This window comes from Rhagoletis pomonella, unplaced genomic scaffold, assembly GCF_013731165.1.
Source record: "Rhagoletis pomonella isolate Grant_MI unplaced genomic scaffold, Rhpom_1.0 Rhpom_scaffold_00002, whole genome shotgun sequence".
Taxonomy (NCBI): Eukaryota; Metazoa; Arthropoda; class Insecta; order Diptera; family Tephritidae; genus Rhagoletis; species Rhagoletis pomonella.
The window spans coordinates 90,539,236-90,561,112 of record NW_023458556.1 but is presented as its reverse complement, the minus strand read 5'-3'; the positions used below and the strand labels follow the sequence as shown (position 1 = coordinate 90,561,112).

Below are 21,877 nucleotides of genomic sequence, written 5' to 3'. Positions count from 1 at the left end.
GCTTCCCATTTAAAGAACCAAGGACTTGAATTCAATTAAAGTTGACGCGTGTGGAAGCAAATAGAAAACACAAAAGAGAATGCGAAAAAAATTGCTTTCAAGACTTGACGTGTCTGAAAGGGGACCAAATCTACTTGAATACAGGATAGGCAGGGTTGCATACAAATGGTAATTCCGTAAATATTTAAAATATGTTAGTTCATTCAATATTTGCATCTTGGCCAATAAATAATAACAAATACAGCCGAGAAAAAAAAGTTTCGATTAAAACGAGTTTTTATAACCCCCCATAAAATTCCGATTAATTTTAAATACGAAAATAACGATATTTTTTCATGGAGAGGTATTTTTTTAATATACCTTGTTTATACCTACACAAAAACCGGATTAGCGAAAAACCGATTGGACTCAACATATATTTCTTTACAGCATTTATCCCCCTGTCTTTATAGCGCACTCGATAAAGTCTTATTCAAAAGTAAACAAAATCTGCTATTTTTAAACGACATCTTTTTAATAAATAATTTGCGCGGTTGACCCAAGCGGATACAAACAATAATTGTAATTTATTATAACAATAATTCGAATTTAAAACGGGCTGTATAAAGAAAACCAGCCTATTGTCACTTCACTTTCCAATGGTGCTGATTGCTGCAAGAATTATTTAGCGATTTAGAGCATGATCAACACAATATATGCTCATAAATATGTATTATTTCACAGATCTCAGGGTCAGCTTAGAAATACGTCACCAAAATTATATAAAATTTAAGTAGGAATTATTTTTATTTATAACGTAAAAGCGCTATCTGACCCAATCTGATAAGTATATTTCCCCTAAAGTTAACCCATTTTATTTAATTTGTCTCTCGTGAAAATATATATTTTATTTAAAATTTTCAGATATGTACATATATTCCAAATTTTTGCTTTAACTTTTGTCTCCTTTTAATATTTAATTAGATACCTTAAGATTAAAATAAGCTTAAAACGAAACAGCACAGCAACCCTTTTCTGTTCATCTTGAGAACACAAAACCCTCTTTTGTTAAAATTCGGCGCTGCACAAAATCCTGGCTTTTATATTTTCCAACAAAATACCACTTCGCAACCCTGGATTTTCACGAAGCGTTTCATTCGGGTCGTAGTTTTGCTACTTCGGGCCATTCGGTGTTGTATGCCATATTGGCTGCCATATTGTTCACACTGCCATCGCCATATTGAACACCCTGTCAACCCTAAGATATCTCACTTGTATTCTTCCACAATGGCTGTAGTGGCATGCACAAACAACAGCAAATCAATGATGTACATATGTATGTGTGTCTATTTGTTGGGCTTCATGGGAATTCGGCACATTGTTTTCGCGAAGTTAATAAATTAGCAAGTGCGTTAAAGGCTGAGTTTTTTGGCTTATACAAAGTGGAATTTCGTTACTACCCCGTCGGATATTCAATTACTTTGAAAGCAATTTAAAAAGTACTTTTTTGCCAACCACAAGTAGTTTGAGTTCTTCCTTTTTTCTTGTAAGCAACTAACTTTATTAACAAGGCGATGTCCTAAACCCAAGCTAATTATCCGACGCTGCATATGTTCCAACTACTTTAAAATTCATAAACTGCACAAATAGTTTGTTTCCAACTACTTTGTCAATTGATTAATTTCTGAGACAAGTCAGTTATTTTCGACAGGGTAAATACAAAAAAATCTTTAAAATAACAGAACAGTGCGAAGTGTTTAAAAATGCCTAAAGCTAAAATAAATTTGTCAAGACAAACGAGAGCCGCAAGGGCAATGGCCGGTTATCAATTTAAAAAAAAGTGAAAAATATAATATCGTTGCCCCAGTCCCAAATAGTTTTTCAGACCGTCCGGCACATTGCCGTTTTTTACCGTCAGTGCTGCTTCAGTATTCGTTCCGCAATTTTTTTTACACTCTAAAAACTGCATGTAAAATTGCTACTGAAAAGTGTTTATTTTCAAATAAAATCTGTGTAAGTATACGCATAAGATGTTCAAGACTGAATTTTTGAACATGAGATTTTTTAAAATATACACATGAAGTGTTTAAAATTGCCAACGTTTTTAACGCGAAAATACATTCCTTACTAAAAATAAAAATTAAGTACATTTTATGTGTCATTTTGCTCTATGCGACAAATTCGGTATGTAAAAGTAAACAGGCAGTGTTTAATTTTATTAACACGGTGTCTAAATTTGCACACATTAGGAGAGGAAACTGGTAACCTCTCTTAATATGCGTTAATTTAAACAAACAACTTTTAGAGCAAATTTTAAACGCTTTTGGCCTTATTCATAAAAAATAAAGTAGGTTTAAAGAGCTTTATAAAGTGAAGTTTTCATACATTTTTCAGTTTATACACGTTTTTTAAAGCTACTTTATTTTTTATGAATAAGGCCATTTATGTGTAAACTGTGTAATTGTGAACACTAAGAAAATTCGATAGACATTTTTTTATTTAAGTTTAAGTAATGATTTCACTTTACTTTAAAATAGTTAAATTAACGGCCCTAAGAGTCAAATTCACAGTGCTGTACTGAAAGCCTGTAGTTAACTGAAGATTCTGAGTTAACTACGCACTGTGAATTTGGCCTTGAGTGTTTAGAATTCAACAAACAAATTTCAAATTTGTTCTACGCCACACATATGGTCAGTAAAAGTAAAAAAAGCAGTATTTAAATTGATTAACACGTTGTGCAAATTTGCATACATTAAGAGAGGAAACTAGTTACCTTTTTTAATAGGCTTAAATTTAAACAAACATTTTTTACAGTGTAGTTTACTCGGCAAAGATTTGTTTGTGTATTTCCCCGACGAGCTGATGGTATTCTATTGCAAATTTTGTTTAATACGGAGGGAAAATTAATCGAGTTGGTACGGAATTATCCAGGAAATAATTGACAACTGATCATTAGTAAAATAAGTCATCTTGGTTTCAGTGAAATTCATTTTACTGAAAGTACCGGACGACATGCTACGGATGTGTTTGAATTGGTATCACTGATCGATGCTGATTGGCTATAACACTTCGCTCTTTCAAAGCGACTTGAAATTCAGTTTATACATATGTTTTGAATCGCGGCGAAATGAATTAAAGCGACTTATGCATGCGTATAAACGTAGTATATTGATACTGAACTGATACGGCACTGATTTGTGAAGATAGATCTTAAATTTTGTTATTATCACCAATCGATTACAACACATTATATGTACATACATATGTACTAGGGTTACAATGGCCGCCCAGATGAATTATGGATACTAATGAAGGCCCTGAAGGGGTTTTCCCATTTGAGTTTCAATACGGTTTCTCCTTAACTTTGATGCAAAATTACTCACGAGGCGTCGCGAAGCACGCCGGGTATTTGCTAGTGTATGTATATATGAGCATAGATACATATGTACATACATAAAAGAATACAGCCTCATTGCGTAAGTCGTAAATTAGGCTAAATTGTACGAATCGACAACATTGGCATTGTCTACTGTCGTGCTGAAATAAGTAAACGACGAAAATCGTCGAAAACTATACAGTGCTGCCAAGTATTTGCGTTTTAATACACTAGTCGAGAGGAAATTTTAGGCAATGACGTGAAATTTTCTATACGATTCGACTCTCGAAAAACTATTTGCATTCGACACGTCTCTCGCAATGAGGGTGATAGAGACATATACCTTGTTTATACCGACACATAAAGCGCTTTGACCCAGTTCGCTGTGATTCAAAACGGAACCAAATTTCAATACGCTCAGAAATTCAAAAGTGTATTGACTCGATTTTGTTTTCAAATCGGTGTTTTATTTCTCACATCGGTTAGAAAACAGGTATAAACACATCACTCATTTAACGCGAAGTGAAACAAGGCCGGTTTTCTTTATACAGCCCGTTTTAAATTTGAATTATTATTATAATAAATTTGAATTATTGTTCGCATCTATTTCGGTCAATCGCGCAAATTAATTATTAAAGAAATATCTTAAGAAAACAACAAATTTTGTTTACTTTTGAAAACGGTTTCAGCGAGGGCGCTATAAAGACACAGGTATAAACTTTTGAAAGAAATATGTGTTGAGTCAAATCGTTTTATTGTAAATGCGGTTCTTACATTGGTACAAACAAGGTAATAATGAAATATTTGCTAAAGTTTGAAATTAAAAAGACAGTGTACAAGTTTCGTTAGCGAAAATCTCATAAAATTGCCATTAAATACAAATTAAAATAAATGTTAAACCGAGTTTTTAAGTACCTAAAATAATTAAAAGTTAAAACACAATACATTCGCAGAATAAATGTAACAAACTAAGCGCACTAAATTAAAATTATTATGAAATAAAATCAAAAACTTTAATAAAATATATGTATAGACAAAAGAAATAAGAAACCCAATTCCCAACCGCTGCATAGTGCAGGAGCCCACTAGCAAAAGCTAGCGGCATCTAATGGAAACAACAACAGAAGCAGACACAGTAACAGGAACGGCAGGAGGTCAACGGATACCGGTAGAAGAGTAAAGTTGCGGCAAAACAGGTGGTAGAAGCACAGAGGTCAAGTAAGTGTATCTACGTATTCTTCTCCTTTATACATATGTATACATACATATTTACTCATATATGTACATTCTATATACATACCCTAGCGGAATAGATTTACGGTAAATCAAAAATTTTACATATTTAATTCACCTCGAATAAATACGCCGACTCCCTCGCGCTCTTTTTCCAATTATACATACCTTTATACTCAGTTAGACTCCAATCGGGCAACTAAACCTAGCTACACACGACGAACATCTGCGCGCACATGCACGGCTTGCGGTGCGGATTCGTTATATTTGTTTTTTTATTTAATAATAAATATTTTTTTTATAATGTCTAGCTCATTGTTCATATAACACCCCGCGATAATAAATTGTAAACATAAATATCAATATATTCGCGAAACCATGGGCCAAATATATGGCCCTATTATGTATGGCGACTGATAGCCGATGGGCAACCATAGACTGAAATTCACATTACGTATGGCAACTCGCTACTGACTGTCGGCTACTGGCAAGGCTACTGAGTCTGGTAGCGCAATTTTCTGTATTATGTATGGCTACCATCTCTTTTTATAGTATACGTAGTATATGTAGCAAACGTCAAATTGAAGCAACTGATCACCATCAGTCGCCATTGTTATATTTTGCGAATTTTGGAGGAGAAAGCTGAAACAAATTATGATCATGGCAGAAAAATTGTAATAATATGTAAATTCTATTTATATTGGTATATAATTAACAGTTTGATATTTCTCCAGGCCAGTGAAAATTACTAATAGCAAGCAATTTGAGCGTTTGGTGCATTTAATGCAATCCAACCCAGGAATTGCAAGAGGAACACGGACATTTGGACAAAACAAAATCCAAAACGACGAACAATGGGACGCTTTTGCTACGGAAATAAATAGTTTCGGCCCTCCAAATAGATCTAGAAAAGAGTGGCAGCGGGTAATAATTTTTACCATTATATATGTACATACTGCAATAAGCATTTTCATGTACATATGTATACATACATTTGTGTAGGTATGGATTAACTACAAGGCCAAAACCAAGAAGAAAATTAGTGCAAATAACCGAAATATAAGAACGACTGGTGGAGGCCCATCAGAGGAGCAAACGTTATCTGCACTCGAGCAAGTGATAGCAGATATTTTACACACAGACGTAAGTGTAAATCCACCCGGCAATGTGTTTGGTATTGTGGAAATGGACGAAGACGAACAAAACGTAGAGCCGTCATGCAGTTCTTCGCCAAATATTTCGATAACTGTTCCAAAAAAAAGGCAAAAAAAAAATATTGAAGAAATGAAAGTGGACATGTTAAAGTCGAAAACTTTAAATAACTCGGCTATAGCACAAAATTTAAAAAAAAAATAGAAAAAAATACATACAAAATGAGCAAATATGCTGAACAAAATCATGATTTAAAAAAAAGAAAAATTTGAACTATTAAAAGAAAATATGAATTTAGAGGCGGAACTTAAACGAAAGAAAATTCAACTTAACGAATACCAATTAAACAATATGTAATTTTAAAGATTCAATCAGGCAGGTTCTGCAATTCACTTGTTGCTATCGCAGCAACACTTCGACATTCATCACACGTCGGCAACTAGCTATATCGATCCGAAAATTGTTGCTAACTGGTTACAGAATCTTCCTACAGGTTGTGCTTCAAAATATCACCTAAAAGCCATGTGTTTTCTCCTGCGTTATTCGACATAATTTCCTTGAGTCTACCATTATTCCATATGAAGGCATCATGTGTGGCTCCTGGATATCTGGCATCGACATACGTTATGTTCATATTGAAATCGCAAACCTAGGTAATAAGGAATTTGTGTGTATCCAAGATAAATATGCGGAAACTAACTTACCATTAACGCGTTTATACTGAAAAATCCTTTTCTGTTTATGTACAGGTGTTGCAGTTCCTTTTCAGGTGATAAAATGTGCACATGAGTGCCATCCACACAACCCAACACACCTGGAAATCCACTCTTATTGTAAAAATTTGTTTTGCTTTTATTCTGCTCTTCTTCGCAAGTGTCAAATTTGATGTGCTTGGGACAAATCTTCTGCTCGATTAAAGAAGTAACTTCAGTTAGTATTACTGACATAGTGGGTTGGGAGATGCCAATATTGAAATCATTCCCTTGGCATTTTTGATAACTCCCTTCCGCAAAGAAACGGAGCACTGCGCAGAGTTTAAGAATTGGAGGTACCGCAGTTGATCGAAAGCTGCTTTTGAAATGAGGGGATAGTTCCTCCAACAAATATACAAATGCTTCCTTTGATATCCGAAAATTGCTTACGAACCTGGAGGTATAGATTTGTTAAAGAAATATGTACATGACAATTTATTTAACTTACTTAACAACTGGTAGATCCAAAGGATTGGAGCGATCCCTTATGTGACGCCGTATTAGAGCAACGTTTGCACACTCTTCCCGAATTGCGAAAAATAACTCATAGCTGCTGATCTTTCTGCTTTCTTTATTTTTATAAATATAAATGTTTCCCGGTTGTGACGATTTTTTTATTTGTTTACATAAATTGTCAAACACATTGGAGCAAAGTTGCCAATTACTTCAAATGTACATGTCAAAAAAGCAAACTCAGGGATGTTTTCTGCGTTTTTCTGTATACTGAGATTAATCGCTATACGTAATACAAAGTACGATACTGGTAGCCACGGCTACTAGACCGGCAACTAGACACCAGTCGCCATACATAATAGGGCCAATAGAAAAGTTACAGAAGACAAAGATGAAATTCCAGAATATCTGTTGGACGAAATTATCGACCTTTCTGATGATGATGACGATGACCAAGATCTTAGAGAGAGCAGTGATGTTGATCCACAGCCGCCTGCTAAACGGCAACTGGCCAAATCATTAATTTAATTTATTTAATTTTTTTACTTAAAACTTTTCATAACTAACATTTCAAAATTATATTTTTTTCCATATTTTTATAATTTCTTTTTCAATGTTTCTTCAAAACCAACACTGAAAAAATTGGTACATAAGAAATGAGAAGTAAATTAATATTAAGCTGGAAAACGCAAGTTTTGTATTATGATTGTTTTCTTTTCAAATGAAATTTATTGAAGAAACTGAGAAGCATATTATAGATCAAACAGAAAGCAAAAAAATACTTAGTTTTGTGGAAAATATGTTCAAAGAGCATGATAAAAAAAATCCAACATTTTGCTTCACAAGCACTACAAACATTTTCTAAATCAATTTTTTTTTTTTAATTTTAATTGTTGCATAGGTCTCTAGCAATAATTCGGCTTTAACAGATTGAAAAAATATCAATTAGTCGACGAGTTATAGCCAAAAAACCATATAAACAATATGCTGAAAATCGGCATTTGACTGCAAAGTTCGAAGGTCGATTATAAAAAATTTCGAACTAACATAAACAAACGCCGCGATAAGGGTCTTCTAATTTAGCCTCTATTTTCAGCCCTCACTCTCAGAACCGACCTAACTTTTGCTAACCTGAATTTGTTCCACAGTGTAATTACAGGTATTGTCTTCCTAAAGGGGTTTGCTTCACATCGAAATTCGTGCTCCCTTATTTTAATTTTGACGCAATTAATGTTCATTCTTTTACTTTTATTTGGCTTTGCTTTTTGTTTTCGCTCAATTTAATTTTTATAAGTTTTCAAAACAAAAGAAAAAACGTTTAAAATTAAGTGAGCCATACAAATTTTAAATTTATTTACAAGCAAATGTTTTTTTCCAGCTTTTGCAAATTGAATAAGTTCTCTGTAAGATGGTTTGTTAAAAAAAATACGTGAACATACTTACATATGGTATATAGAAAAAGGGATATTTCCAGCAGTAAACGTTTTAGTGTGGGCAACAATGATATTTTTTAAATAAGACAGATCGGAATATGCGCTCTCTGGGAAGACAATACCTGTAATTATTGTACCATGGTTTCAAACCCATTTATTTATTATTTATTTCATGGTAGGAGAGCTTCTCAAACAATATAGAAGCAATTTTTTCGATTCAAGTTGTTGAAAAGTAATGAATATCTAAGTCCCGCGACTAATCCCGGGATCCCGGGATTGTGACAACGCCATCCCGAAAATCCTGGGATCGGTAAAAGCCGAAAAATTAACATCCCTAATGCACATTAACTAAACGTTAGTTGTTGATATGTAAGTAGGTATGTACATATGTAAGTACATACAATTTCCCTACTCCATTACGCACTCATTTTTTTGTTCTCGATTACAATATACGTACCATGATAAAAACCATAATAAAAACATAGTAACGTAAAACCGTTTTCTCAATTCGTCGGCCATGATTTTTTTTGAAGTTTGCCAACATTTTAAAATCATATGAAATTGAGAGTAAAAAAAAGGAATTGTTCGAAGTTATTGTTTGAGACTGAAAATAGGAATGTGTGTGTGAGTTTGTGTGTAAAATTTCAAAGTTAAATTGCTTGCAAACGTCAAGAATTTGAAAAATTCCTCTCAGCGGTTCTACCTTCCTATTTTTTTATCATGATACGTACTGTAAATTGCCATACTCAGATGTGCTGAAAAAATACAGTGTCTTGAGAAAGGCCAAAATATAAAATAAAAATAAAATAAAATAAATAAAAATCTGAGCAAAGGAAATCACATACAATAAAAATAAATAAAGCTGCATACAAAAAAATACAATAAAAATATTTAAAATAAAATTTAAGTAAAAAGCTGAAATAATACTGCGGGTTAAAAACAAAATCCTTATATTTACACTTCCTTACCCCATATTTCCAAATCTGAACTTTTAATAATGGAAATGTACAAACAAATTATTTCTACCTATCCTTCTTTCTCAACTAATAATCCCCTTCATGATCTTATGTTCGAAATACATAGATTCGTAATCTTTTGTCACAGATGGACGTCGGCAGCGAGTTTCACAGAAACCCTGTTAAAAGTGAAAATGAATCTCCTAGACACAAATTGGGAAAATATCGTTCCTGCTTTTAAAGAAGTATCTGTCTCACCCCTATGCTCAGAGATTTGTAGTTCGGTTACACTGGCCTACGAGAAATGCTTTGAAATGCAAAGGTGAAATGTTGAAAGCTTTTGAGCACCTCCAAGCCTACACAAGTATTCAAACGACCCCAAGTAATACACTGAAGTCTACAAAACCTTCAAATATCTCTCTAGATTACAGTCCACAGCTCAAGTGTCTCCTCCCATAGACACAACACCAAACTCCCCTATCCCCAGCTCTGCTCCAAAGGACACAGGTAATAAAACCAATTTCGTAGCCAGTAATGTAGAATCCACCAATGATTCGCCCCGATGCACTCCAACCCAATCTAATCATTACCTCGCTCGATCCCACCGGATACCGGATGAGGAAAATTCCGACCCGCCAGACTCGCTCTCGCCAATGCAAATATCGGAAAGGAGGCACGAAACCTCTAATCCAGAATCTCCAGGTACAACTCTCTCTTCTCCACGTCCTCAAACAAACTCCTCATAAGCGGTGCCAACTTTGCACAGTTCAGATCCTTCTATTGGCTCTCAAAGCTCAACCATTGCTTCAACCCCGAAGAAAAATAAGTCACGTCCGCAACCGTTTTCATTATCTCCTGCCTCTATCTCAATTACCCCAGGTGCCACTCTGACGGCAGCAATTTTAAAGAACAAACGGGAGCATGACCGTTGTTCACCGAATTAGAAAGCCAACCGTAAGGGGTTATTTAAGGACAAATCCTAGCTCACAAGCGAACAACAAGGCATCACAACGCCCACAAAAACACTGGAGACACCCACACTTCAGACTACAGGCTCTGCACACCCATCAGCAGGCGAATAGCCCTTTCGCAACTCTTGAGACGCTGAAACATAAGCAACATACTCGTCATAAAATATAAGCACCGAATTCTCAAAAGGCGGCGCAAAGTCATTTTCCTCCTACACAAAAAAAATCGTTTGAATTCTCCTCACACTCTCATAAATTATTTACTCCTTTTCTAATCTTATCCACTTTGCCACATAATACATGCCCACATAAGTAACTCGCATCCCCACACACTCGTATTATTTTACTTATACATTTTTTGATCTTCTCCCACAGGCGGATCCAGATGTGTCAGCTACGCCAAAACACCAATTAAATATCTCCTGCTCTGTCACGGATCCCGAGTCAGACCTCCAGAGGACTAGGCAACTGTAACCAGCCAGCGTTGAGATCAACATTTGTGGGCCCAGCATGTTGAAGACATGGGCAGCAACTTTGTTACTTTCAACACACTAAGCTTTCTTATTTCAAGATCTAAATTAGCTTCTATTGTAACCTTGTATTGTTCGAATATTAACTATTGTAACTACAAGCTTTGAATTTCGTGTTGTTGTAATTTTCGAATATGAAAATGTAAGCGATAATACGGGTAACCCGACCTCGCAGCTAGAGCGGTATTGTCATTCCACTCCTGACCGCCACCGCAATCACTCATAAACTCCTAATTAAATATTGTAATTTTGCCCTTGAATTCAAAAAAGATGCTGGTTTGTTTGGTTTAAGTTAACCTCAAATCTCATATTATTTGGACATACATACGCGCATACGTCTGTATAGTTGTGCACTCTGCACGTGAGAATCGAATGACGTTTATTTGAGAGTTGTCAACTGAGATCAGCGAGCCTCAAAAACTTGTGACTAGCGTGTCTAAAACTTGTATCAGTAGCATTTAGAAAAATTAACAGTCCATTTGACAGCTGTCAACTCTCAAAGTTTTAATTTAATATAAAATTCGTGACTAGCTTGCCTAAACCCCTTATCGGTGGCATTTTCAAACAGATTTTCTTAATTTTAGAGAATTTAGCAGTTGATTTAACAGCTTTCAACTGTCAAACTATAAATTTGGCATATGGAATATTCGGATTAAGCATTACAAAAGAAGTACGATCCTGCAGCATTATTATTATCGTAACAGCCCTTTCGCGTAAACCAAGGCTTCTCCGACCACAGTACGCCGTCCGCTGCAATTATGAGTAGAGCTTAAATAAAAATAAAATGAGATATTCATAAGTATAGGAAAAAATAATTTTTGTTTATTGTTCCATAAACAAATTGCTCCAATATTCCGGCATAAACGTCACTAAAAATTGAAAAATGTGAGTTTATCTTAATATAGAGATATTAATTTAATCCTTTATTTCATTAACGCTCGAACAACGGCGTTAACATTTAACGCTTTAAGGTCTGAATATGTTTGTCCAGTTCCGACGAATACAATTGGCTGTCCAGTAATGTAGGTCATAGATATGGCTGCGCCGACCTTGTCATCGATCGTATCGAATTTAGTAAGAACAATTCCATCAATTATATGTGGATTTTCATTGGAAGAGTAATCAGCAAGAGATTGGTTAAATTTAACAAGCTGATCAACAGCTTCATTACCGACGAGTGCTTCACCCACAAATAAAACTAAATCGGGGTCATTGACCTTAATTAATTTGGATAACGATCTCATAAGAGGCTCGTTGTCTTGCATGCGACCAGCTGTATCGACAAGGACAATATCAATACAAGTGTCATGAGCAAATTTAATAGCTTCCATTGCAATTCCTGCAGCATCCTTTCCATACCCTTTCTCATAAAGTTGAACCATGGTTCGACCATTATGTCTTTCCGGTGGATGTAAAGCATTCAGATGCCGAGTATGTGTTCTAAGCTGTTCCACAGCACCAGCTCGAAATGTGTCACATGCTGCAATCAATACACTAAAATCATTTTCTATTAACCAAAAACATATTTTTGCTAAATTTGTAGATTTCCCCACTCCGTTAACTCCACAAAATGTTATTGTATATGGTCTGTTGCTACTTTTTGCTTCTAGCGCGTCGCGTATAATATCTAACCTTCGCTTTGGTGATAGAATGCGTACCAGCGACGTTGTTAAGGAATTTTTTACTAACGATGCGATCGAATCAAATGTCCCTAATGATTTGCCCTCTAAATTAGTAGCGACAGAGTCGCAGAGTTTGTTAGCAATGTCTGCAGCTACATTTTTTGATATTAAATGATCGCGCATCTTCTCCAGAATCGATTGCAGTTCGGCTCGGGACAACTTTTTGGAACCAACGATCACTTTAAAATACGATAAAATACCGCTAGATTTTGGAGTACTATTGGAACTAGATATCTTCTCCTCTTCAATTTGCATGTTGTCATCATCGCTTTCAACCTCTAAATCTCGAATTCGGCCTTGCATTGTGCCAACAATCTGAAAATTAAAAGTTAAATATTAGCATCTTTATATTATATCTATGTAAGTACGTATTGTGTCTCGTGTAGACGCAGAGTTATATGCTTTATTTATTATTTAGTATTTTGGCGCGTTTTCCTAGTCCTGCTTTTAAGTTGAAACTAAAAATGTTGTAACTTAAATTTAAGTACCAACTTAAAATTTACTTCTATTCATAGTCGCATTTCAGTCTTTTACTAAGACTGAGTTCAGACTCGGAAACTTTTGTCGCGGCAACTCGTTACTTGGAGGAGAGCGAAGGATTTCTCATGCACTTACAACTTGTATGGGATCAACCGAAATTAAACGGCGTGCGTAAAAAACTAACTCAATTTCAAGATTTTGATTTGACGTTTCGATCAGTAAAATCAAATACAAACGCACGCAAGCCAATTTCGGGTGACGCAGAAAAACAAATTAGACGGCGTGCGTATTAAGAATGTTAATCCCGGGATCCCGGTCTTCTTTAGGTCCCGAAAATCCCGGGGTTCTTGGCAAATAATCCCGGAATTTCGGGATTTGTAATTTGCACTGATGGCAATAATATAAACTCCTTTTCTTGACTAGTATTGACTATATTAATTTTTTTTATTTAATAATCAGAGCTGGGCGATAAGGATTACATGTGTAATCAATTGCATCTAGGATTACGATTACTTTAATCGCAATTTCAAAAATTATTAAATTCGGATTGCGGTAATCGTTCATCGAAGGCATCTTAGAATACGATTACAGTAATCGTAATTTAAACTTTTGTAAAATTACAATTACTGTAATCGTAATTTAAGTTCGTTCGATGAATGATTGCAATAATTTTAAATTTACAATTTTTCTAATTACAATCTTTTGAGTAATCTTTAACGAAGTTATTCTATAAATTTGCGAAATATAAATGCGCGCTTAACGATAATATGAGGATAATATGTATTTATCTAAAAAAACAGACAAATAAAAGAAACTAATAGTAAAGTAGTTTGGGCGAAATAAACTTTGTATAACCGGCAAATAAAACAATACAGGATTACAATTAAAGTAATCGTTCATCGAACGAACTTGGATTACGATTACAGTAATCGTTATGTTAACTTTTTTTAAATTACGATTACTGTAATCGTATTCTAAGTTCGTTCGATGAAGGATTACTGTAATCGTAATCTTGTTTTTTTAGCTTGTTGGGATTACTGCAATCCTAATCGTTTAGTAATCGTAATCCTTATCGCCCAGCTCTATTAATAATTAATATTTTTTTATAAGTGGCTAGCTCATTATACCTATAACACCGTGAGATAGTAAGTTTTACACACAAAAATCAATGGGGGTATTCTCGCAGTCTTGCAAAGTCCATGTACAGTGCACGGATTGCACAGTTTGCAAAGCTGTCACATAGGAAACCCGTTTTTTTTCGTGCAATCCGTGCAATCCATGCACCGTGCAAGGGCTTTGCAAGACCCCGAGAATACCCCTAATATATTCGCGAAACCATGGGCCAAATATAGTAAAATTGCGTTTTTAGTTTATCACTCTGACACACACACAAAGCAAAGACGGATACAATTCGGCGGCTAAAAGAGTGGTTGGCTTCCGAGCTATTCAACAAAGCTAATAAAATTAAAGTGTCGATTCGCCAGATGCGGTTAGAGGAACAGTGGGTCGCAGTCAAAGAAATAAGAGACAGTTTGTGCGGTGTGGTCGAGGTGGACTAGAAAAAGTTGAACGACCGTATCGCATCGATAGAGGACATATATATTGAAACGTTGACGGAGTTGAAAGGAAAGACCGAGATTCTCGCAATGAAAGAGCAGGCGGAATGCATGCCTACAGTTGTGCAGGTGCAAATGCCGTTCCAGCAGCACGATTTGAGAAATACTTGGGGGCAATTCGATGGAACGCTCACCAAGTGGCATGGCTTTCGAGATCGCTTTATCGCTGCCGTTCACGATAACAGCCAAATTTCACCGGCCTATAAGTTTTCCTATCTAAAGAAGTCTTTAGTTGGCGCACACGTTGGGCGAATGGCAGCTCTCGGATAGAAACTACGCAGAAGCTTGGGAAAGATTGAACCAGATCTATAATAAAACTTATCAGATATGCCGTGAGTATATACGGCAGGTGGAAAGATTGCCGGCGCTTCAACCGCCAGTGCGTGCGAATGATTTGCAGAAAATGGTTAACGTAACCTATGAGGCTATACGGCAGCTGGCAGCGTTACAGATTCCGGTTCATTCTTGGGATATGATGCTCGTGCACATGCTTCATGATAGATTGGACACGGAAACGTCCAGGCAATGGGCGTTACACCGCTCTTCTGAATTCCCAAAGGCCGAAGACATATTGACGTTCATAGAGAAGCAAGCGGCTGCTGTTAGCAATGATGTCTCCAAGGTCATGCCGGTCGCCGGCGGAAGAAAGCGGAAAGAAAATTAGCGGAAAGGACAGTGGAAAGATAGGGAAAGAAGTAAAGAAGCTGCTATGCGAGGCATGTGGGGCTGACCATCCGGTCTGGGAATGTCCGGAATTTAGCAACCTAAATGCAACTGCGAGAAAAGATTTTGTGGAAAGACGGCGCACTATAGGCAAAACACGAGTTTTTTTTTCAAAATCGTAGATCTTCGGTTAGAAAAGAGATAATGGAATGAAAATTTTTTTATCGTGAAGATAAATGATCATATAATACAGAAAACTATAGAGAAGTTTCAACAATAATAACTTAACCCTCGAAATACCGTTCAAAATGTCACTTTTTTTTGAAATTTTGGATTTTGGCTCCCATTCCACTAGAAACACTATATTTAATACACCATTAGCCTTTTTTCTGAAAGATTTCTCTTTATTTTATCTCAGGACCCGATCTTTGGGGCATTGGATGCTGTACCCGAGTCGCCAGATTGGAAAAAAGAAAAGCTTCATTTAAACTCTAATAACTCGTAAACTATCCGCTTTCACAAAAAAATCTATATAACGAAAATGGTTATACTGGTCGATATCTTTACGAAAGTGCAACATTTAACCCTTTAATGCAGAGTCTGTCATATATGGAACGCTTTTTAACCCTTTCAAGGCAGAGGCAAAATGGTTCTCAATATGCTTTCAACGTGCTTTTTCTCATTTTGACGTAAATAGTAATCGTAGAAAATTTTTCCATAGCAAAATAATAATAATTTCTTCAATGAAGTCTTTTTAATTTTTTCCATTTATGTATGTATAAAATAATACCCGAAAACCATATGCAAACTTTATTTAAATCTTCTAGATCATTAAGGCCGTTAAAGGGTTAATACTAAAGTAAACGAAAATATTGGGCCGCATGCATAGAAACTAAGCAATTTCTTTTTTTTAATTTCATACCTTTCACTTAAATTTATTTGCACGAATTGAAAAAAGGTCTGAAATTTTAAGCAAAAGCATTTCCTTAGGTTTTATGCATATGGCCCATTGTTTTTTGTCTTTGCCCTTTTGTGTTCAGAAATTAATTTCTCTAGCTTTACGAGGATTTCATTTTTTGGTGACAGGTAATAAGGTCAATGGAAATAAGGTCAATTGACTTTATTTCCCACCCTGGTGCGAAATAAAGTCAATTGACATTATTACCTTTTTAAAAGCGAAATAAAGTCAACAAAAATTTGGAAATAACGTCATTGATGCTATTTCCTCATTCAAATGGAAATAGCGTCAACAATGCTTAAAGTATGTCGATTCATAGAAAAAAAAATGTTGTTCTTACAATAAACATTGCCCCGTAAGTGTTGTTTTTTAATAGATGAAAAAGGTTATTGCCAAATACTCAGTGTTGTGATATTAATCCACACACAATCATGAACTACCACCAATTGATTTTATTAAAAAAATTTAGATTACGAATATGTAAAAACACGATGCGAAAAACTAAACACCTGCGCACAGCTGGAATATGAGAAATATTTGAAGAAAGAGTGTAGAAATGATCCATAACTTGCAAAACATTTTTCGTTTCCACAAAAATAAAGCGAACACTATTAAATTGATGAAACAGTCCATGCCCAAAAACCCCGGAGGAACACTGAAAGAATTCTGTGTTTTAAATTAGCATATTTTGAACGAATTCGGAATGTCTAGGGTGGAAAAGAAACCAACCTTTCTATAAGGAAACAATTATAGAAATAGAATTTTCTTAAATTGTATTCATGTCTCCGCCAGCAATTTGTGGAACCGAGATCATATAAGTTAATTGATTGGTTTTCACACACTTTTGAAACACAAATTATATGCTTTTTTACTGCAGACAAGTTGTTGCCCCAAAACACAGCAGAAATCTTCCAATCAGGGCTGCCAACTATCCTTCGTTATGAGGTGCCATATTGAGGATAAAAAAGTGCCAAAATGTGCCAAAGAGAAAAATAATAAATTATGCCAAATTGAAAAATTAAGTGGCATTTGAAGTAAAATAGGGACAAATGGCACGGTTTGAGCCAAGTTGGCATCCCTGCTTCCAATAACTTACAAATATAAAAAGGTGAAATATCGAGGGCTTGAATTCATTAATACCCTCTATCTGCAATTTGCACAAAAACTAATTTGTGATTTTAGAAACAATGTGGGACTTATTACCTGTCGTTATATAAGGTAACATTAATATCACTGATGACAGTTAAAGCTTGGGCGGATTTTTATATTAGAATCTCATCTTTGTGAAAAATGTGCAGATAGAGGGTATTATTGAATATAAGCCCTCGATGTTTAAAATATATAAAAAATTTATTTCAACGTATACAAAAAGTAAATCCACCTGCGTTACAGCACGGCGGGAGACGGGGAAGGGGGGGCCGGGGGGCCGCGGGGCCGCGGCGTAGCGTGACGTGGTGTGCGCGCCAGTCGCGCGGGGTACGCGGGGCGCGAGCGCGAGCGCGGCGCGCGCGCTGTGGCGCGCAAACGCGGGTCGCCGCGAAGCTAAGCAAATTTAATGTTTGAAAGAGAAATAATGTCAACTCATTTTATTTCGTTTTTAAAAAATATAATAATGTCAATTGACTTTATTTCGCACCAGGGTGGTATACATACATATATGTATGTACATTGATATAAATTTTAATTGCAGTTTTTACCAATCGCTATCACTTTGTACATCACTATCTTCATCATCGGTTGATGAAATTGCCAGAGAATTTCCTATGCCTTTGATTTACTCCAGTGAAGACGGCAATGAATCGTGGCATAAGCAATATCGCTCAAACTCTTTGAGACACACAAGGCAAAGTAGCCGCGAAAATAGAATGTTAGACCACTTTAACAGAGCCATTTATATGACCGATCCTAAAATTTCGGTAATATATTGTAAAAAAGAAACTGCGAAAGAAATAAATCACGCGGTGGAAATAGATCGATTCTTAGAAGAGAGGTAAACTATTTTGTAACATCTTTTTTTAATATGATTAATAATGCAACCATATTTTAATTTATGCAAACTGTTGACATAACGTTTACTAACTCATAATAAATTATTTTGCAGTAAAAGTCACGACAGCCACAACGAATCAACCGATGATGAAGATAGTGATGTACAAAGTGATATTAATAATAGATTGGCGCTTACACATATGTTAGTGTTTGGCCGAGCTTCTCCTCTGATTTGTGGCGTGCGCCTTGATGATGTCACACAAAGCGGAGTGACCTACAGTTTTTACGCCGACTCCGAACGGCGATTGCATTTTTATGAGAAGCTGTTTTTCATGGCAGATATACACTCGGAGGTTTGCCATTGCCTGCCGAGGGACGACCGCTGTTAAGAAAAAACCCATTTTCTATTTTTCTTGCGATGTTGCTTTGACCAGCGCTTGAACCCAGGTGCGGCTTACCACTACACCACAGCGGCCGACATGTACAAAGTGATAGCGATTGGTAAAAACTGCAATTAAAATTTATATCAATGTACATACATATATGTATGTATAAACATACCGCATACAATTATTAATGAGTTAAATAAAAAATGAAATCCGCGTAAAGCTAGAGAAATTAATTTCTGAACACAAAAGGGCAAAGACAAAAAACAATGGGCCATATGCGTAAAACCTAAGGAAATGCTTTTGCTTAAACTTTCAGACCTTTTATTCAGTTTGTTCAAATAAACTTAAGTGAAAGGTATGAAATTAAAAAAAAAGAAATTGCTTAGTTTCTATGCATACGGGCCAATATTTTCGTTTACTTTAGTATTAACCCTTTAACGGCCTTAATGATCTAGAAGATTTAAATCATGTTTGCATATGGTTTTCGGGTATTATTTTATACATACATAAGTGGAAAAAATTAAAAAGACTTAATTGAAGAAATTATTATTATTTTTTATTATTATTTTGCTATGGAAAAATTTTCTACGATTACTATTTACGTCAAAATAAGAAAAAGCACGTTGAAAGCATATTGAGAACCATTTTGCCATTTTGCCTCTGCCTTGAAAGGGTTAAAAAGCGTTCCATATATGAGAGACTCTGCATTAAAGGGTTAGATGTTGCACTTTCGTAAAAATATCGACCAGTATAACCATTTTCGTTATATAGATTTTTTTGTGAAAGCGGATAGTTTACGAGTTATTAGAGTTTAAAGGAAGCTTTTCTTTTTTCCAATCTGGCGACTCGGGTACAGCATCCAATGCCCCAAAGATCAGGTCCTGAGATAAAATAAAGAGAAATCTTTCAGAAACAATGCTAATGGTGTATTAAATATAGTGTTTTCTAGTGGAATGGGAGCCAAAATCCAAAATTTCAAAAAAAAAGTGACATTTTGAAAGGTGTTTCCAGGGTTAAGTTATTATTGTTGTAACTTCTCTATAGTTTTCCTATATTATATGATCATTTATCTTCACGATAAAACACTTTTCATTCCATTATCTCTTTTCTAACCAAAGATCTACGATTCTGAAAAAAACTCGTGTGTTGCCTATAGTGCGGCGCCTATGCCCGAATTGTTTAAAGCGTGGGCATAATGCGGACAGTTGTTATTTGGGGCCTTGCATCCGTTGTCCTGGCAGGCCAAGGCATAACAGCCTCTTATGTCCAAGGCTGATGAAAAAGGAAAGAGTACACACCGTACGCTCCAAGGTGCACAAGCTCAGCAACAAGCCGAGAGAAAAGATGGATTGACTGAGGGGTCACAAGAGGAAGAGGTCGGAGTCTCCTCATCGTCGGAAAGAATTGACATCATTTAAAAATGTAGCTTGTAAGGAAAGAAAAATAATAAATAATTTTGCTCAGCTATCAGGCGATCAGTATATAGTGTCTGTTAATTATGGCACGATATTGGAAAGAGAGCTGTTCCCAACTGTGTTGGTAATATTGGAGGTATCGGGTATTCTATTTGGTCCAGTAAGAGCATTAGTAGATACAGGCTCAATGTCAAGTTTACTAAGATATCGTTTCCAGAGGCAGACTAAAATACCATGTGTACAGACAGCAAAGCAAATGATAGGAATTTATGGAGTTTCTAATGCGATCGCCAGTAAAATTAAAGGAAAGATTATTTCAAGGACAGATGCAGGAATGTATGTTAGTACAGAACTGTTAGTACTGCCCAAAGAGGATGATTGGCATCCCATGGTACCCGCCGCAAATTATAAGGCAAAGAATGAGCTTTTCAAGTATAGTTTAGCAGACCCATATTTTTGGAGGGCTGGGGAGATAGATATGTTGCTGGGTAGTGCTGTGTTTGCTAAGATAATGACTGCGGTGGGTCCAGAAATATATGGGCAGGTTGTTTCGGTTGATACAATTTTCGGCAAGGTGGTTCTAGGGATTGAAGGGGAAGGAATAAATGAGGGAACGGGTGCCACAGTTTCTGTAGTAACTAGTTCAAATGAAAATGATTTGGAAAAATTGTTGACGAGATTTTGGAAGTTGGATCAAATAAAGGATATTTCGATGCGGACTGCTGAGGAGGAGAAGGTAGAGCAGAATTTCGATAGTACCTATAGGAAAGATAATTGGGGTAGATTTATTGTCACTATTCCCCTGAAAGAGGAGTTTACAGTCGCATCCGATCTGGGATGTTACAAGTTGGTTGCTTTACGCCGTTTCAAGTATATGGAAAGAAAGTTGGAAAGCGATCCTGAGCTAAAAGAGCAATACGAGGCGTTCATGCGAGAGTATGAACGTCTCGGGCATATGAGGCAGGCTACTGAGCAGCCAAGAATCGGAGAAATGATCTACTGCATGCCCCATCATGGTGTAACTAAGAAATTTCGGGTGGTATTTGATGCCAGCTGTCGGACAGATAATAACATTTCGCTTAACGAAGCGCAGATGCTTGGGGAGAAATTGCAGAGAGACTTACATGAAATCGGGATGCGTTTTCAGCGACATGCGGTTGCTTTCTGTGCTGACATCAAAATGATGTTTCGTCAGATAAAGATAAGTGAGCTACAATGGAACTTGCAAAGAATATTTTGGAGAGAGGATATCAGCTGACAGTAGTGGCATATGGTATGGCCTCCTCTGCGCATAATGCTGTACGGGTGCTTATACAATGCGCTAGAGATGCGGCTGTGGAACACTCGAAGGCAGCTAGTATCATTGAAAATGATTTCTATGGATGACTGTTGTTCCGGTGGAGATGGGACAGAGCATGCTATGAGAAATGGAAATCGAATTCCAAAGAGTTATTACACCACATGAATGCGGATGAGGAAGATTCGATGTTGTTCATAGAGGGTGACAAGGCTGGGGTGCTTGGCCTAAAATGGATTACGATAGAGGACAAGTTCACGTTTGTGGTCAAAACGCCACAGATAGAAGGCGAGATTACAAAACGGAAGATTGTCAGCTGTGTCGCACAGCTGTATGATCCGAATGGTTTTATATCGCCATTGACAGTGCGAGGAAAGATTTTAATACAGGACTTATGGTGACTAAGTTTGCAATGGGATGAGCAAGTACCGAGAGAGATCGAACTAAAATAGAAAGAGTTTTGGTCAGAGATAAGTATATTGGAAGAAGTGAGAATTGATAGGTGGATTGGAACAAATCAGGATGCCCTTGTGGAATTGCACGGTTTCTCAGATGC

At 36.1% G+C, this 21,877-nt stretch overlaps 3 protein-coding genes across 3 annotated transcripts in view; 1 reads left to right on the top strand and 2 right to left on the bottom strand.

The window, feature by feature from the left end:
* The first annotated feature begins 4,997 nt into the window (after positions 1 to 4,997).
* On the top strand, positions 4,998 to 5,976 carry LOC118734163. The gene is made up of 3 exons (XM_036463881.1): positions 4,998 to 5,262; positions 5,323 to 5,512; positions 5,591 to 5,976. Exons 1-3 carry the CDS (start codon positions 5,243 to 5,245, stop codon positions 5,942 to 5,944), a joined length of 564 nt encoding a protein of 187 aa, XP_036319774.1. The 5' UTR covers positions 4,998 to 5,242; the 3' UTR covers positions 5,945 to 5,976.
* Positions 5,977 to 6,227: 251 nt separating this feature from the next.
* Positions 6,228 to 6,687, bottom strand: LOC118755890 (putative nuclease HARBI1). Its single transcript, XM_036490695.1, has 2 exons — positions 6,445 to 6,687; positions 6,228 to 6,389 (listed from the first exon to the last, which is right to left on the bottom strand). The coding sequence occupies exons 1-2, from the start codon at positions 6,685 to 6,687 to the stop codon at positions 6,228 to 6,230; spliced, it is 405 nt and encodes a 134-aa protein (XP_036346588.1).
* A 5,029-nt stretch (positions 6,688 to 11,716) lies between these two features.
* Positions 11,717 to 21,877, bottom strand: part of LOC118734162 (signal recognition particle receptor subunit alpha homolog) — a 73,751-nt gene continuing 63,590 nt past the window's right edge. The window contains exon 3 of the mRNA XM_036463880.1: positions 11,717 to 12,829. Coding sequence (XP_036319773.1) covers positions 11,756 to 12,829 — 1,074 coding nt within the window. The 3' untranslated portion in view covers positions 11,717 to 11,755. The remainder of the gene's footprint in view (positions 12,830 to 21,877) is intronic.

Excerpts from the sequence above, each read along its gene's own strand:
- LOC118734163 (XM_036463881.1), top strand. The coding sequence starts at position 5,243 with ATGATCATGGCAGAAAAATT. Across the intron at positions 5,263-5,322 it reads ATGATCATGGCAGAAAAATT|GCCAGTGAAAATTACTAATA; the intron begins GTAATAATATGT and ends ATATTTCTCCAG. Across the intron at positions 5,513-5,590 it reads CTAGAAAAGAGTGGCAGCGG|GTATGGATTAACTACAAGGC; the intron begins GTAATAATTTTT and ends ACATTTGTGTAG.
- LOC118755890 (XM_036490695.1), bottom strand. The coding sequence starts at position 6,687 with ATGTCAGTAATACTAACTGAAGTTACTTCTTTAATCGAGCAGAAGATT. Across the intron at positions 6,390-6,444 it reads TCAGTATAAACGCGTTAATG|GTTTGCGATTTCAATATGAA; the intron begins GTAAGTTAGTTT and ends CTTATTACCTAG.